Source organism: Schistocerca americana, chromosome 1 (genome assembly GCF_021461395.2).
Source record: "Schistocerca americana isolate TAMUIC-IGC-003095 chromosome 1, iqSchAmer2.1, whole genome shotgun sequence".
Lineage (NCBI taxonomy): Eukaryota > Metazoa > Arthropoda > Insecta > Orthoptera > Acrididae > Schistocerca > Schistocerca americana.
Window position 1 is genome coordinate 799,249,449 of NC_060119.1, and position 16,375 is coordinate 799,265,823.

General features: G+C 41.4%; 1 protein-coding gene across 2 annotated transcripts in view; it reads right to left on the reverse strand.

The window, feature by feature from the left end:
* LOC124612612 (N(G),N(G)-dimethylarginine dimethylaminohydrolase 1) overlaps positions 1 to 16,375 on the reverse strand; it is a 69,000-nt gene that overhangs the window by 19,162 nt on the left and 33,463 nt on the right. For both annotated transcript variants that reach the window (XM_047140916.1, XM_047140908.1), the window contains exons 4-5: positions 7,081 to 7,176; positions 6,085 to 6,213 (exon numbers count right to left, since the gene is read on the reverse strand). In XM_047140916.1, the coding sequence (XP_046996872.1) occupies positions 6,085 to 6,213; positions 7,081 to 7,176 (225 nt within the window). The remainder of the gene's footprint in view (positions 1 to 6,084; positions 6,214 to 7,080; positions 7,177 to 16,375) is intronic.

The window sequence follows — 16,375 nt, forward strand, 5'->3', positions numbered from 1 at the left end:
CATTCAACAATTCTAGAACAGACTTTGCTGCTATACATCTCATGCCCAAAATAAATCCAAAAATTGGTTGGCATGAACCAAAGGATATGCTGACACCATCAGCAGCCCCTCTGATGGCAATTTGGTGATGTTCCAGAACCAATTTTTTTTAGTTCTTCCACTTTGTCATCAGTAATTGATTTGTTAAGGCATCCAGGGCAGTCGTCGTCTTCAATGTCTTCTCGACCTTCTTTTAAACGTTTATACCACTCGTTAACTTTTCTTACTCACAGCAGATTTGTCAAAAGCCACAGTCAACACTTCGAATGTGGTGTGGCACTACTCCATTTTTAAAGCAAAATTTAATGGAAATTCTTTGATCCATTTTTTTCATAAGTAAAAATTTGCCAAGCACTCAAAAAAATGTATAACCTTTTTGAATGTCAACAATACGCTGAACATTCAAAACAATTGAAAATGCAAATATACATCATGAACATGTGTACCAACAAGTTGATAAAAATGATTTGAAAATCGGACGTATATATAGCCTGTGAAATTAAAAAATTCCCGTTACTTTTTTATCACACTTCTAACAGGTTTGTAGTAATGATTTTAACTGTGGTTGTACTCATTAGGGCATCTGGTCACTATTAAAGCCAAATACTACCCACAGATGTGAACTTTATTCCTAATTAAGTAGTGTGACTTGAAAATTAATTAAACTGTGATAACAGTTTACAAGTAGGGAGCTTACAAAGGCTATCAGATGGCATGCAGTCTCGCATTGGACTGTGGTCATAATGTTTTGTTTCATTAGAGTATGATCCACAGAACATACAAATACCTAAATTATTATGCAAAATAGTGGACTCACTTTCTAGCAGCAGGTAATTCCCATTTTCAAGAATGGTCATCACAGACACACCTAACTACTGATGTCAATCTGTGTTGAAATTGAGGAACAAATTTTATGTATGGGTATTATGATCGTTTTGGAGAATGAAAAATTAATTAGTAGGAATCACCATGTATTCCAAAAACAGCCATCTTGAAAAGCTCCATTAAGTCTGTCTGTACACTACATCCAGGAGGTACTACACTGTTGCATCCACATTCATAGCACCAACAGAACTCAATGTGTCGTTAGTAATAGGGAGAAGTTGTCAGACTTTAAAGTAGGTTCAGGCATACCAAAAGGGATATTTCAAGATCATTCATGTTGATGGCTTGTTGGGTAACACCTGAAGCTCACGAGACCATTTGCAGGTGATGCTGTTGCATACAGGGAAGTGATAACAGAAGAAAATCCTTGATAAATACAAGAAGGTGCACTGTTGATTCATCATAAATAAATTTAGTGCACTGTGCCCAAGGAGGTGGAAGTACCCATTACTGTTACATTATGTGGTTGGTGACTGGTAACTGAAAACAGTCACAACCATTAAATGTGTATGGGTACACATTCACAATGATTAAATGGAGCAACCAAATAAAACTAGTTGTAGGAATACGCTAGAATGAAAAGCATAGAAAGGATTTTTAGGTAATGTGATTCACCTATGAAGGATGAATCTCAAATAATCATTGCTCAACAATTCTTGAGCACCACTCATCGTATTGGGACACATACCATGTAGTATTGAAAGAGGAGATTGTGATGATCATAAGAAGAGCAGCACATTTTGTCACAGTTTGGTTTGATAAGCAAGAGAATGTCATGGAGATGGTCATTCAAATCCAATGGCAGACTCCACAAGAGTAGTGCTGTGCAATATAGACAGGTTTACTGTCAAAATTAAGAGATGATGTCAAACAGCATATTACTATCTACATCACATGTCACAAAATTACCAAGACAGTAAAACCAGAAGATCAAACTCACATGGATTGTTTCTGATGGTCATTATTCCCACACACTATTTACAAGTGGGCCAGGAAAAAGAGGGGGATGGGGATTATAGAGGTAAATGAAGCACTCCTGCCACGCACTAAGGTGAGATAGATGTAGATTATATATGGGGAATGCTTGAGGGTTAATATCCATGACTACTATAAAGTCAAAGCCATCATGATGATCATTTTTTAAGTAAATGAATAATTTGTTAATATAATAGAGAGAAACATTCCACATGGGAAAAATATATCTAAAAACAAAGATGATGCGACTTACCACACGAAACTGCTGGCATGTTGATAGACACACAAACAAACACAAATATACACACAAAATTCAAGCTTTCGCAACCAACGGTTGCTTCATCAGGAAAGAGGGAAGGAGAGGGAAAGATGAAAGGATGTGGGTTTTAAGGGAGAGGGTAAGGAGTCATTCCAATCCCGGGAGCGGAAAGACTTACCTTGTTGTTGTTGGTGTGGTCTTCAGTCCTGAGACTGGTTTGATGCAGCTCTCCATGCTACTCTATCCTGTGCAAGCTTCTTCATCTCCCAGTACTCACCGCAACCTACATCCTTCTGAATCTGGTTAGTGTATTCATCTCTTGGTCTCCCTCTACGATTTTTACCCTCCACGCTGCCCTCCAATGCTAAATTTGTGATCCCTTGATGCCTCAAAACATGTCCTACCAACCGGTTCCTTCTTTTTGTCAAGTTGTGCCACAAACTCCTCTTCTCCCCAATTCTAAACAATACCTCCTCATTAGTTATGTGATCTACCCATCTAATCTTCAGCATTCTTCTGTAGCACCACATTTCGAAAGCTTCTATTCTCCTCTTGTCCAAACTATTTATCGTCCATGTTTCACTTCCATACATGGCTACACTCCATACAAATACTTTCAGAAACGACTTCCTGACACTTAAATCTATACTCGATGTTAACAAATTTCTCTTCTACAGAAACGCTTTCCTTGCTATTGCCAGTCCACATTTTATATCCTCTCTACTTTGACCATCATCAGTTATTTTACTCCCAAAATAGCAAAACTCCTTTACTACTTTAAGTGTCTCATTTCCTAATCTAATTCCCTCAGCATCACCTGATTTAATTTGACTACACTCCATTATCCTCGTTTTGCTTTTGTTGATGTTCATCTTATATCCTCCTTTCAAGACACTGTCCATTCCGTTCAACTGCTCTTCCAAGTCCTTTGCTGTCTCTGACAGAATTACAATGTCATCGGCGAACCTCAAAGTTTTTATTTCTTCTCCATGAATTTTAATACCTACTCCAAATTTTCCTTTTGTTTCCTTTGCTGCTTGCTCAATATACAGATTGAATAACATCGGGGAGAGGCTACACCCCTGTCTCACTCCCTTCCCAACCACTGCTTCCCTTTCATGCCCCTCGACTCTTATAACTGCCATCTGGTTTCTGTACAAATTGTAAATAGCCTTTCGCTCCCTGTATTTTACCCCTGCCACCTTCAGAATTTGAAAGAGAGTATTCCAGTTAACATTGTCAAAAGCTTTCTCTAAGTCTACAAATGCTAGAAACGTAGGTTTGCCTTTTCTTAATCTTTCTTCTAAGATAAGTCGCAAGGTTAGTATTGCCTCACGTGTTCCAACATTTCTACGGAATCCAAACTGATCTTCCCCGAGGTCCGCTTCTACCAGTTTTTCCATTCATCTGTAAAGAATTCGCGTTAGTATTTTGCATCCGTGGCTTATTAAACTGATAGTTCGGTAATTTTCACATCTCTCAACACCTGCTTTCTTTGGGATTGGAATTATTATATTCTTCTTGAAGTCTGAGGGTATTTTGCCTGTCTCATACATCTTGCTCACCAGATGGTAGAGTTTTGTCATGACTGGCTCTCCCAAGGCCGTCAGTACTTCTACGGAATGTTGTCTACTCCAGGGGCCTTGTTTTGACTCATGTCTTTCAGTGCTCTGTCAAACTCTTCACGCAGTATCTTATCTCCCATTTCGTCTTCATCTACATTCACTTCCATTTCCATAATATTGTCCTCAAGAACATTGCCACTGTATAGACCCTCTATATACTCCTTCCATCTTTCTGCTTTCCCTTCTTTACTTAGAACTGGGTTTCCATCTGAGCTCTTGATATTCATGCAAGTGGTTCTCTTTTCTCCAAAGGTCTCTTTAATTTTCCTGTAGGCAGTATCTATCTTACCCCTAGTGAGATAAGCCTCTACATCGTTACATTTGTCCTCTCGCCATCCCTGCTTAGCCATTTTGCACTTCCTGCCGATCTCATTTTTGAGATGTTTGTATTCCTTTTTGCCTGCTTCATTTACAGCATTTTTATATTTTCTCCTTTCATCAATTAAATTCAATATTTCTTCTGTTACGCAAGGATTTCTATTAGCCCTTGTCTTTTTACCTACTTGATCGTCTGCTGCCTTCACTACTTCATCCCTCAGAACTACCCATTCTTCTTCTACTGTATTTCTTTCCCCCATTCCTGTCAATTGTTCCCTTATGCTCTCCCTGAAACTCTCTACAACCTCTGGTTTAGTCAGTTTATCCAGGTCCCATCTCCTTAAATTAGCACCTTTTTGTAGTTTCTTCAGTTTTAATCTACAGCTCATAACCAATAGATTGTGGTCAGAGTCCACATCTGCCCCTGGAAATGTCTTACAATTTAAAACCTGGTTCCTAAATCTCTGACTTACCATTATATAATCTATCTGATACCTTTTAGTATCTCCAGGATTCTTGCATGTATACAACCTTCTTTTATGATTCTTAAACCAAGTGTTAGCTATGATTAAGTTATGCTCTGTGCAGAATTCTACTAGACGGCTTCCACTTTCATTTCTTCCCCCCAATCCATATTCACCTACTATGTTTCCTTCTCTCCCTTTTCCTACTCTCGAATTCCAGTCACCCATGACTATTAAATTTTCGTCTTCCTGCACTACCTGAATAATTTCTTTTATTTCATCATACATTTCATCAATTTCTTCATCATCTGCAGAGCTAGTTGGCATATAAACTTGTACTACTGTAGTAGGGATGGGCTTTGTGTCTATCTTGGCCACAATAATGCGTTCACTATGCTGTTTGTAGTAGCTTACCCGCACTCCTATTTTTTTTTATTCATTATTAAACCTACTCCTGCATTACCCCTATTTGACCAAAAGTCTTGTTCCTCCTGCCACCGAACTTCACTAATTCCCACTATATCTAACTTTAACCTATCCATTTCCCTTTTTGAATTTTCTAACCTACCTGCCCAATTAAGGGATCTGACATTCCACGCTCCGATCCGTAGAACGCCAGTTTTCTTTTTCCTGATAACAACGTCCTCTTGAGTAGTCCCCACCCGGAGATCCGAATGGGGGACTATTTTACCTCCGGAATATTTTACCCAAGAGGACGCCATCATCATTTAATCATACAGTAAAGCTGCATGCCCTCGAGAAAAATTACGGCTGTAGTTTCCCCTTGCTTTCAGCTGTTCGCAGTACCAGCACAGAAAGGCCGTTTTGGTTAATGTTACAAGGCCAGATCAGTCAATCATCCAGACTGTTGCCCCTGCAACTACTGAAAAGGCTGCTGCCCCTCTTCAGGAACCACACGTTTGACTGGCCTCTCAACAGATACCCCTCCGTTGTGGTTACACCTACGGTACGGCCATCTGTATCACTGAGGCACGCAAGCCTCCCCACCAACAGCAAGGTCCATGGTTCATGGGGAAAGACTTACCTTAGGGGGAAAAAAGGACAGGTATACACTCGCGCACACATACACATATCCATCCGCACATACACAGACACGTATGTGCAGATGGATGTGTGTGTGTGTGTGTGTGTGTGTGTGTGTGTGTGTGTGTGTGTGTGTGTGTGCGCGCACGAGTGTATACCTGTCCTTTTTCCCCCTAAGGTAAGTCTTTCCGCTCCCGGGATTGGAATGACTCCTTACCCTCTCCCTTAAAACCCACATCCTTATCATCTTTCCCTCTCCTTCCCTCTCTCCTGATGAAGCAACCATTGGTTGCGAAAGCTTGAATTTTGTGTGTATGTGTTTGTGTGTCTATCAACATGCCAGCATTTTTGTGTGGTAAGTCACATCATCTTTGTTTTTTGAATAATTTGTTACATAGATATTAATAACAAACATAATTGGAATATGTGGTTTCCATATTTAAATGTTTCTAGAGAATGAATGTACAATGCTAACCTTGCAAGACTCTGGAATTTCTTCAACTGATCGATGAATCAGAGTACCATTCACGTACAGAACATTTGCTGCTATATCTTCAGGTACTGTCAGCGTCTGGTAGCTGAAAGTTGCTTCTCGTTCAATACGCTGTCAATTAAAACATATTTTGCCATAAAAATGATATCATCTTTGTATTTTATTACACAATGTACTAATACATGTGATTGGTAAAGAGTTATATGACTGTAAAATGAAGAGATTACTGTCAAAATGCAGAGTATTCATAACCCATGACTGGAATTCGTGTTAATGTTCCTGCACTCAGATTAAGCTGTATAAACCCACCTCCATGGATGGAACATGTGGCTTTATAGCAACACTAACTTTGGCAAGTTCAAATACTAGCATTAAAACATTTCTTATTAAAATTCATGAACAGAACAGTTTTTGGCAGTTTAAATTTCCTCGCTGTCTGCTTTATGAAGTAAGCATAAGGTAGGTTATGGCTAGTGCGAGAAAGCAAATCATCACACAACTGTTGCAGTAATTGTCTCATTACATGACTGTTTACTACTGTTTCACCCTTCACAATAAAAATTAACTGCGCCTCAGGAAGGAACAGGAAGAATTTGAAGGCAAGTCTCAGTGCAACCTCATGTTGCATAAGTTCTTGAATTTGATTCCTGCTTCTGAATTATCTCCACGAGTTTAAGGAAAGGTTTATGCTCAGTTAGAAGTATCATACCAGCAGCTTACAGTGTTTGAGTACTAGTGGAGTTACAGAAAGGGGGGGGGGGGGGAGAGAGAGAAATAAACATAAAGAGAGGTAGAGAAGAGAGACAGAGAGAGGAGGGAGAGGCAGGGAGTGAGTGAGTGAACTTGGAATAACTGTCTAAAGACTGCCATTTTTTTTTCACTATAAAGAAACTTTCATAATCTATAGGAAATGTTGTTTCAGTTTCAATAGGTAAATTTATCGGTACCATTTAGTTTAATGATTGTACATGTACGTACCTTTAGAACTTCCTGAGCAGCTTTTCCAGCTCCAACACACATGACATCAGGTCCTGCCATGGATACCAGAGCCTTCAGGTGCCGTGATTCTGCTACCTGCAGAGTAAACAGAATTGCATCAAACATAGCTCTAAAGGTACTGCTAAAGACAATTATAGTCAGGAAAGGTGATGACTAGACTTTTAATAGACTTGTCTGGGAATATGGAAAGTTGTTTTCCAGCTATCACATTTTTTATAATTGGGTTTAACATGAAATGTATGTGCTGAATTTTCACACAAACACAAATCTTAAACAGTACATTTCCTTTACACTTTTATCACTTTGCTTTTTTTCTCCACCTATTTTTATGACACAGATATTTTCACTAACACCTCTCACCTCTTCATTCAGTACTGTACGATTTTGTCTTTCACTATCTCCGACAATGCAAAATTTATTAGTGTGTTTCTTTCCACACAGAGCTTCCTACTTAATGAAATACTTTCTGATTCTTTCTTGAGCTGATACATTTGCTCAGGTATGATGAACAGAGGCAGTAGCTTTTATTTACATCCATCACATCACCACAGAGCATTTTCTTCTACGCACCTGAGAAAAATCTACCTTTAAAAAACTCCAGCAATTGCCCAGGTGTGTCAGACGACATGCCACTTTCTTTTTGTATATCTGCTTTTTACACTAATGTTTGTGAATATTCCAGTAGTAAAAACAGATGTATGTAACTGAAATGAATGGCAATATGCAAATGATTATGACTCCTGAATAGTACACGATGACTCTTGGAACCTTATACAGTGCGCACACATAATTAAACAGCACACACCTCCATGGCAGGCCTCAAGAGGTCTCCTCACATCAGCAGAGACAGTGCAGCAAGTGCTATGCTGTATGCAGACAGCCATGTATATAAACTGTGCCCTCAGCTGCTCTAATGTTTTCATGACTAGGGATCTTTTAACTTTAGACTGTGCATTAATGTAACCTCTGATTTCATGTGTTGTACCTTTTACTACATTATTCAGTGTGTCAATAATTTCCTTTGTGGGGAAGCAAATTAACAGTTAGTTGGTGAAGTTTCTAACTTTGTGCTGCGCAAAGTTACAATACTTTGATGACAAGGATGGGACTCTACTTGAGTGTGTTTTGTTTCATGGTTCACTATGGCCAGTATACTTGTGGAAGAAATTCTTCAATCTCTTAGCAGTGAACTCTCACCAACCAGCAGCAGGCTCTCTCTACTACACTAAACAGTTTGGCAGCTTTGTTGATGCCCTGGGGTTCACTGCCAGTGACACAACCCCACAGTTTCCTCCATATAATGATAGTATGGATGATTCTGATGCATATGAAAAATGCCTTTGGCAACATTTCCAAGCTTTTGGTGTCACTGACCCCAACACGTGTAAGGTTTTCTTTCTGTCATGGATTTGTCCTTGTGTTTACCACCTTTTGGGTACGCTAATTTTTCTGCATGAACCTGCCACTTTCTCTCTCTTGATGAAAAGTGTCAGTTGTGCTCCAATTTTCACTGCAAGCATACTCATGTTATTGCTGCTTGCATTGCGTTTCACCATTGCCAAAAGCAGCCACAAAAGTCATATCAATGGATTAGCTGTCATTGCCAGTTTTTTACTGACACTCGCTGGGACTCAGATGCTGATCTGTTGGTTCATGAAGTTATAACATGCTTGGCCCCTGATAGATAAGTTTGTGAACACGCTTTAAAACATGAAAATCCCTCTCTCAAAGAGGTTTTGAACACTGCTAAATCTTTTGAAGTATCTAGGGAAGCAGAAAGCTTGGTGTGAAGTAGCCATCATTGCTTCTCTTCCTCAGCTGCCACTGATTAGCACACAGAGGGCAGACTGCGTCGTGTCTGTGCAGTCGCAGTCCCCACATTGCATAAGGCAGTGCCGTGCTGAAAATTCTCAAACCTATGTGGGTCTCTGGTCACTGGCGTTGTCACATCTATCGGCGGTTGGTGAGTTACAACAAACATCCTTATTGGGACAGTTTTATAGCCCCCAGCAGTTGTTCGGCCATGGACCTTTCTAGATGTACTTGATGCCAATACCGAAAACTTATTTGGGTTAGATGCCTTCAGCTTTTTGGATTCTCTATTTTTGATCAACTGTTGATGGATCAAGTTCCATACTAACAACTGGACATGCTCTGTTCAGAATTTTCGTCCCTGTTTTTGGACTGTTTAAGGAGTGGTACCAGTTTCAAGGTTCACGTCACAATGAAGCTGATGGCACGCTCCTATTTTTTTTTTCATGCCCATCCAATCCCCATTGCTTTACGGAAACAAGTCAAAGCAGAACTACTGATTTATGTCCTTGTGTGTTATCACCTCCGTCTCCTCTAAAGAATGGTCTACCATGTTGGTATTTGTCACAAAACCTAATGGCAACCTTCGATTCTATGGTGATTTTAAAAATTCTGTAAATTCACAGCCTGTTAGTGACACCTACCTCTTACCCTGTCTGGATGTACTCTTAGCTCAGCCTACAGGGGGAGAGTATTTTTCCAAAATCAACTTCTCTGAAGCTCACTTTCAAACTATCTCTGGATGACAATTCCAAACATTTCCTTGTACTGACTACTCCTCTTGGGTTATACCAATACCACCACCTGCCATTTGGCACAGCTACCACTCCTGCTACTTTTCATTGATTTTTAGAGCAACTCAGGGCCACCATGCCAGGGTGCATTAACTGCCTGGATGATACTGTGGTCTCTGGTTCCTCTGCAGATGAACACTTGCAGGTCTTCGTGCCATGTTCACTGTGCTGCAAGCCACCACGTTGAAATGCAACTTTGACAAATTGCAGTTTTTTCACCCATCTATTGTCTATCTCTGTTTCGGAGTCCTGAGAGCTGGAGCCAAGCCATTACACCAGCATGTCAATGCCATTGTGGCTTTGCTGCATCCTACCAATGTAAAAGAATTGAAGGTCTTTCTTGGAAAGATTGCCTCCTACCATAAATTTCTTCCTGGTATGCCACGGCAGCTCATCCCCTTTACGCTCTCTTATGTACAGGTGTTCCCTTTCACTGGTTGCCAGCCTGCGAGTGTGCTTTTTATCCTGTTGAAGTCAAAATTACACTAGGCTCCTTCCTTAGTTACCTTCCAATATCTTGTTTTGGCTACAGATGCCTTCCATCATGGCCTTGGAGTCATTCTTGCACACAAAGATGTGGACAGTTCTGAATGCACTACAGCATATCCTTCCAAAACCCTGAATCAGGTGCAACAGTACTACTCCCAGATAGAAAAAGGCACTTGCTATTGTGTATGCACTCAAAAAATTTCATGTTTTCCTCTACGGTTCTAAATTTCATTTGATTACTGAATCATAAACCTCTGTTTTCTCTATTTCATCCTTCAGCATCTCTTCCAGACAAAGCAGCCCATTGCCTGCAATGCTGGGCTCCGTTTTTATTTCACTGTAACCATGAGATTCACTTCTACCCCACAGCACATGCTAATAAGGAGGCTCTTTCTCAGTTGCGATTAACCACGAACCTGCATTACAATCTTGCATTTCATCAGGATGAACTGTTTTGTTTTCATTTAAACATCAAAGCCCAAAATGCCATGGATGGTTTTCCAATTACCAGTTCTCAGATTTTGGTGGCTATTGCAGCTGATCCTGCCTTACTGCAAGTCCACCATGACTGGCCAGAAAACACACCGAGACAAGTGTCAGATCCTTTGCTTAATTATTACGCTCTCTGCCACCCCCTTTCAGTTCTTGATGGTGTGTTACTATTGGCTGCTGAAGAGTCAGTGCCCATGGTTGTGATCCTGTCCGCACTGCAGTGGGAATCTCCATCTGGATCAGTGGCATGTTTCTCGTACGAAACTGCTGGCCCACAGCCAGGGGTTTTACCACATATTGACAATGAAATCAAACTTTTTATGTCAGCCATCTACAGCACACCACCCATCAAGTGGTACCACTGGTCTCTACTTCCCCATGGCCCACCTCCCACACCCCTGGGAGTGTATTCATGGTGATTTTGTGAATCCCTTCCTTAACTCCTTCTAGCTTCTTGTAGTTGATGCTATCTCGAAATTTCCTTATGTGGTTTGTTGCCCAACCACATCCATGGCAACTACGGTCATGGCCCTTGCAAAACTTTTTTCCTTGGAAGGATTACCATATACATTTGTGAAGGACAACAGTCCACAACTTGTGTCTCATGATTTTGAAAATATTTGTACAATGAGTGACATTTGGCATGTTATGGTCCCTAAATATCAAAACTAAGATGAAAAAATACAATACACAACCTTCTCCCAGGGAAGCCCTTGATAGGTCCTATTGGTTCACTTCAGTTGGTGACCGTAGCCTGGTGGAGCTGCTTCATAGCTGCCAGTCCCATACACTACTTCATCTGCTCTGGCCGACACCTGGCCACCCACCAGTGCTTACCTTGCAGTGGTTCCATCCAGGCTCCATCATATGGGCCCACATGTTTAGCGGGCACCCTATGTGGATACCAGCATTTGCCCACCACTGCTGAGGCTGTCACCTCTGTGTCACGTGCATGTCTGATAGCTCGGTGTCCTGACACTATAACCAGTGCTACCCAACGGCCCACGTGTGACTGATCACACACCAGATACCTTGCCACCCCTGCGGTTGCCTCCACAGTCTGCATCAGCCCCCACAGCGCAGCCCACACCCTCTTCAGCTCCTGCACTGTCTACTTTCTGGGTGCTGCTACCACCAGGCAAAGTAGTTAGTGCTGGGCTATCTCCATGGCCCCTGTTGCTACTGCTGCCACCACCTATGTCTTTTCTGCTACCTCCATAGCTGAGTGCCTGCCCAGAGGTGGACACGGGTACACTGCCCCCATCACCGGTGCTCCCTTATGGTCTCTCGTGGGGGAGTGGGTGCCATGCCCGTCCACGTCCACAACATTTCAGACCATATTCTCCTGTGAAGGCATGACATCTGACCCAGCAGTCACCCCCTTCCAATGAAGACATGGACCTCTCCACGGTGAACAGTTTCCCCCCAAGGGGGAAAGAGCATTGTAACCCTACACAGTAAGTTTGTACAATTAAACAACATGCGCCTCCACGGACGGCCTAAAGAGCCTGCCTCACATCAGCACAGATGGCACAGCAAGCACTGTGCTGTAGTCAAACAGCCATATATAAGCCAGTGTGCCATGCCCGCGTCGCTCTAATAGTTTCGTCACTAGGGAACACTTCATTTTAGACTGTGCCTTAATGTAATCCAAGACTTCATGTGTCGTACCTATTACTATGTCACTAACAGTGTGTCTGTAATTTACTTTATGTGGAAGCAAATTAAAAGTTTTTTGGTGGGAATTCTAATACTGTGTTGTGCAAGTTTATAATGACTGACAGTGATACAATACTGCCATGGTCTGCAATGAAAGCCCTTAAATGTTGGGCCATGAAATCAAAGATGGCCTACATGGTTATTTCCCTTCTTGTAGTGTATATGCGAGTACCCTTGGCAACAGTGGATGCGGAGAACTTCAATGAAAATGTTTCCCTCCAAACATCTTCAATAAGTGACATGCAGGTCAGGGAAGTAGTGGTACCTACTGTCCTGCAAAGAAGACTTACAACTTTCTTATCAGTTGTTATGCATTGCCATTGTAAAGTACAGCATATGAGGTTGAATGAAGGAGGGAAAATACCTCGAGCTTCCGGCCTCCTTGAAGTAGTGGCTGCTGTTCAATCAAACTGCCTTCAATATGTAGCAGTCAAGCTCACATATTGTACCCAATGGCACAACAGACCATAGCATTTGGTTTTGCCTGCTATGTTACTCAACCATGCCAACTACTAGTCTGGAACAACAATGATAGCGTAACACTTATGTATCTATGACAATAGGAAAGGTTAGAATGACAGTCATTTAAACACACTATATTTTGCCACTTAACATGCCAGAAATTGGATGCACTGGCTTACTGCAGGCTAAAGTGTCCATGATTTCTTGAAAATGGAAATCAACACATGGCATTCATTCATGCATTTGATCCAGTCCATGTCAAACAGCATTAAACCACCCATGCCGGCCTGTCCACATCTTTCCAGAATGAAGTTTTATGTCAACTTCTGCTGCAGTGCTTCAATATTGAGACAACGCTAGACAAAATTGTATGATCCATTACTGGGATGTAATCAAGATCACAGTCACCTCACGTTCTAAAAATTTGCATAAAGAAAGTTATTTCGAAAACACTAATTGTAAGTTTTGTGCTACTATGGTTCTCAGGAACCCTAAACACAACTGTTCATCCAAAGGAAACATGTTAGAAATAAGCTGTGAAAATGAGAAACAATTTTACTTCGGGAACTTGACATGATGAATCTCAGCAAAACTCACATCCATTATAGTAGGCAACTGACGGTGTTGTTGAGATAGTTATCGATTCCATAATGAATGCTTCTACGATCCTGAAAACTAAAAGATGCAGTCCAGACTCACTGGATATTCTGCAAAATGAAATTTGGGATCTTATATGGTAGCAATGTTCATGAGAGATAAAGACCAGGTTAATGATCAGTGATGCACAGTGTGCAGACAAGGAAGTACATACAAACATATCCGCTGGATAGGTCAGGAGTCCACTACATGCAGCAGGCTACACGGGTAGCAGGGGTTGTGTGGCATGGACTGGGCGGTTTTTTAGGTTAGATGGCCTCGGGCAAGTACAGAAAGGGCAATAGCCTCAAAGGGTGCGGGGCAAAGTCAGGTCAAGCGGGAACCAAGCAGCAATCGGTATCGTAATTGTACACTTTCGAAGCTGCACTGGTAAAGTGCCAGAACTTCAAGTGCTGATAGAAAGCACCGAAGCTGAAATCGTTATAGGTACGGAAAGCTGGCTGAAGCCAGAGATAAATTCAGCCGAAATTTTTACAAAGGCACAGACGGTGTTTAGAAAGGATAGATTGCATGCAACCAGTGGTGGCGTGTTTGTCGCTGTTAGTAGTAGTTTATCCTGTAGTGAAGTAGAAGTGGATAGTTCCTGTGAATTATTATGGGTGGAGGTTACACTCAACAACCGAGCTGGGTTAATAATTGGCTCCTTTTACCAACCTCTCGACTCAACAGCATTAGTGGCAGAACAACTGAGAGAAAATCTGGAATACATTTCACATAAATTTTCTCAGCATGTTATAGTCTTAGGTGGAGATTTCAATTTACCAGATATAGACTGGGACACTCAGATGTTTAGGATGGGTGGTAGGGACAGAGCATCGAGTGACATTATATTGAGTGCACTATCCGAAAATTACTTCAAGCAATTAAACAGAGAACCAACTCGTGGAGATAACATCTTGGACCTACCGATAACAAACAGACCCGAACTTTTCGACTCTGTAAGTGCAGAACAGGGAATCAGTTATCATAAGGCCCTTGCAGCATCCCTGAATATGGAAGTAAATAGGAATATAAAAAAAGGGAGGAAGGTTTATCTGTTTAGCAAGAGTAATAGAAGGCAGATTTCAGACTTCCTAACAGATCAAAACGAAAATTTCTGTTCCGACACTGACAATGTTGAGTGTTTATGGAAAAAGTTCAAGGCAATCGTAAAATGCGTTTTAGACAGGTACGTGCTGAGTAAAACTGTGAGGGATGGGAGAAACCCACCATGGCTCAACAACAAAGTTAGGAAACTACTGCGAAAGCAAAGAGAGCTTCACTGTAAGTTTAAACACAGCCTCTCAGACAAACAGAACCTAAACGATGTCAAAGTTAGCGTAAGGAGGGCTATGCGTGAAGCGTTCAGTGAATTTGAAAGTAAAATTCTATGTACCGACCTGACAGAAAATCCTAGGAAGCTCTGGTCTTACGTTAAATCAGTAAGTGGCTCGAAACAGCATATTCAGACACTTCGGGATGATGAGGGCATTGAAACAGGATGACACGCATAAAGCTGAAATACTACACACCTTTTTCCAAAGCTGTTTCACAGAGGAAGACCCCACTGCAGTTCGTTCTCTAAATCCTCGCACAAACGAAAAAATGGCTGACATCGAAATAAGTGTCCAAGGAATTGAAAAGCAACTGAAATCACTCAACAGAGGAAAGTCGATTGGACCTGACGGGATACCAATTCGATTCTACACAGAGTACGCAAAAGAACTTGCCCCCCTTCTAACAGCCATGTACCGCAAGTCTCTAGAGGAACGGAAGGTTCCAAATGATTCGAAAAGAGCACAGGTAGTCCCAGTCTTCAAGAAGGGTCGTCGAGCAGATGCACAAAACTATAGACCTAAATCTCTGACGTCAATCTGTTGTAGAATTTTAGAACATGTTTTTTGCTCGCATATCATGTCATTTCTGGAAACCCAGAATCTACTCTGTGGGAATCAACATGGATTCCGGAAACAGCGATCGTGTGAGACCCAACTCGCTTTATTTGTTCATGAGACCCAGAAAATATTAGATACAGGCTCCCAGGTAGATGCTATTTTCCTTGACTTCCGGAAGGCATTCGATACAGTTCCGCACTGTCGCCTGATAAACAAAGTAAAAGCCTACGGAATATCAAACTAACTGTGTGACTGGATTGAAGAGTTTTTAGCAAACAGAACACAGCATGTTGTTCTCAATGGAGATACGTCTACAGACGTTAAAGTAACCTCTGGTGTGCCACAGGGAAGTGTTATGGGACCATTGCTTTTCACAATATATATAAATGACCTAGTAGATAGTGTCGGAAGTTCCATTTGGCTTTTCGCGGATGATGCTGCAGTATACAGAGAAGTTGCAGCATTAGAAAATTGTAGTGAAATGCATGAAGCTCTGCAGCAGACAGGCACTTGGTGCAGCAAGTGGCAACTGACCCTTAACATAGACAAATGTAATGTATTGCGAATACATAGAAAGAAGGATCCTTTATTGTATGATTATATGATAGCGGAACAAACACTGGTAGCAGGTACTTCTGTAAAATATCTGGGAGTATGCGTGTGGAACGAATTGAAGTGGAATGATCATATAAAATTAATTGTTGGTAAGGTGAGTGCCAGGTTGAGATCCATTGGGAGAGTCCTTAGAAAATGTAGTCCATCAACAAAGAAGGTGGCTTGCAAAACACTTGTTCGACCTATACTTGAGCATTGCTCATCAGCGTGGGATCTGTACCAGATTGGGTTGACGGAGGAGATAGAGAAGATCCAAAGAAGAGTGGCGTGTTTTGTCACAGGGTTATTTGGTAAGCGTTACGGAGATGTTTAGTAAACTCAAGTGGCAGACTCTGCAAGAGAGGCGCTCTGCATGGCGGT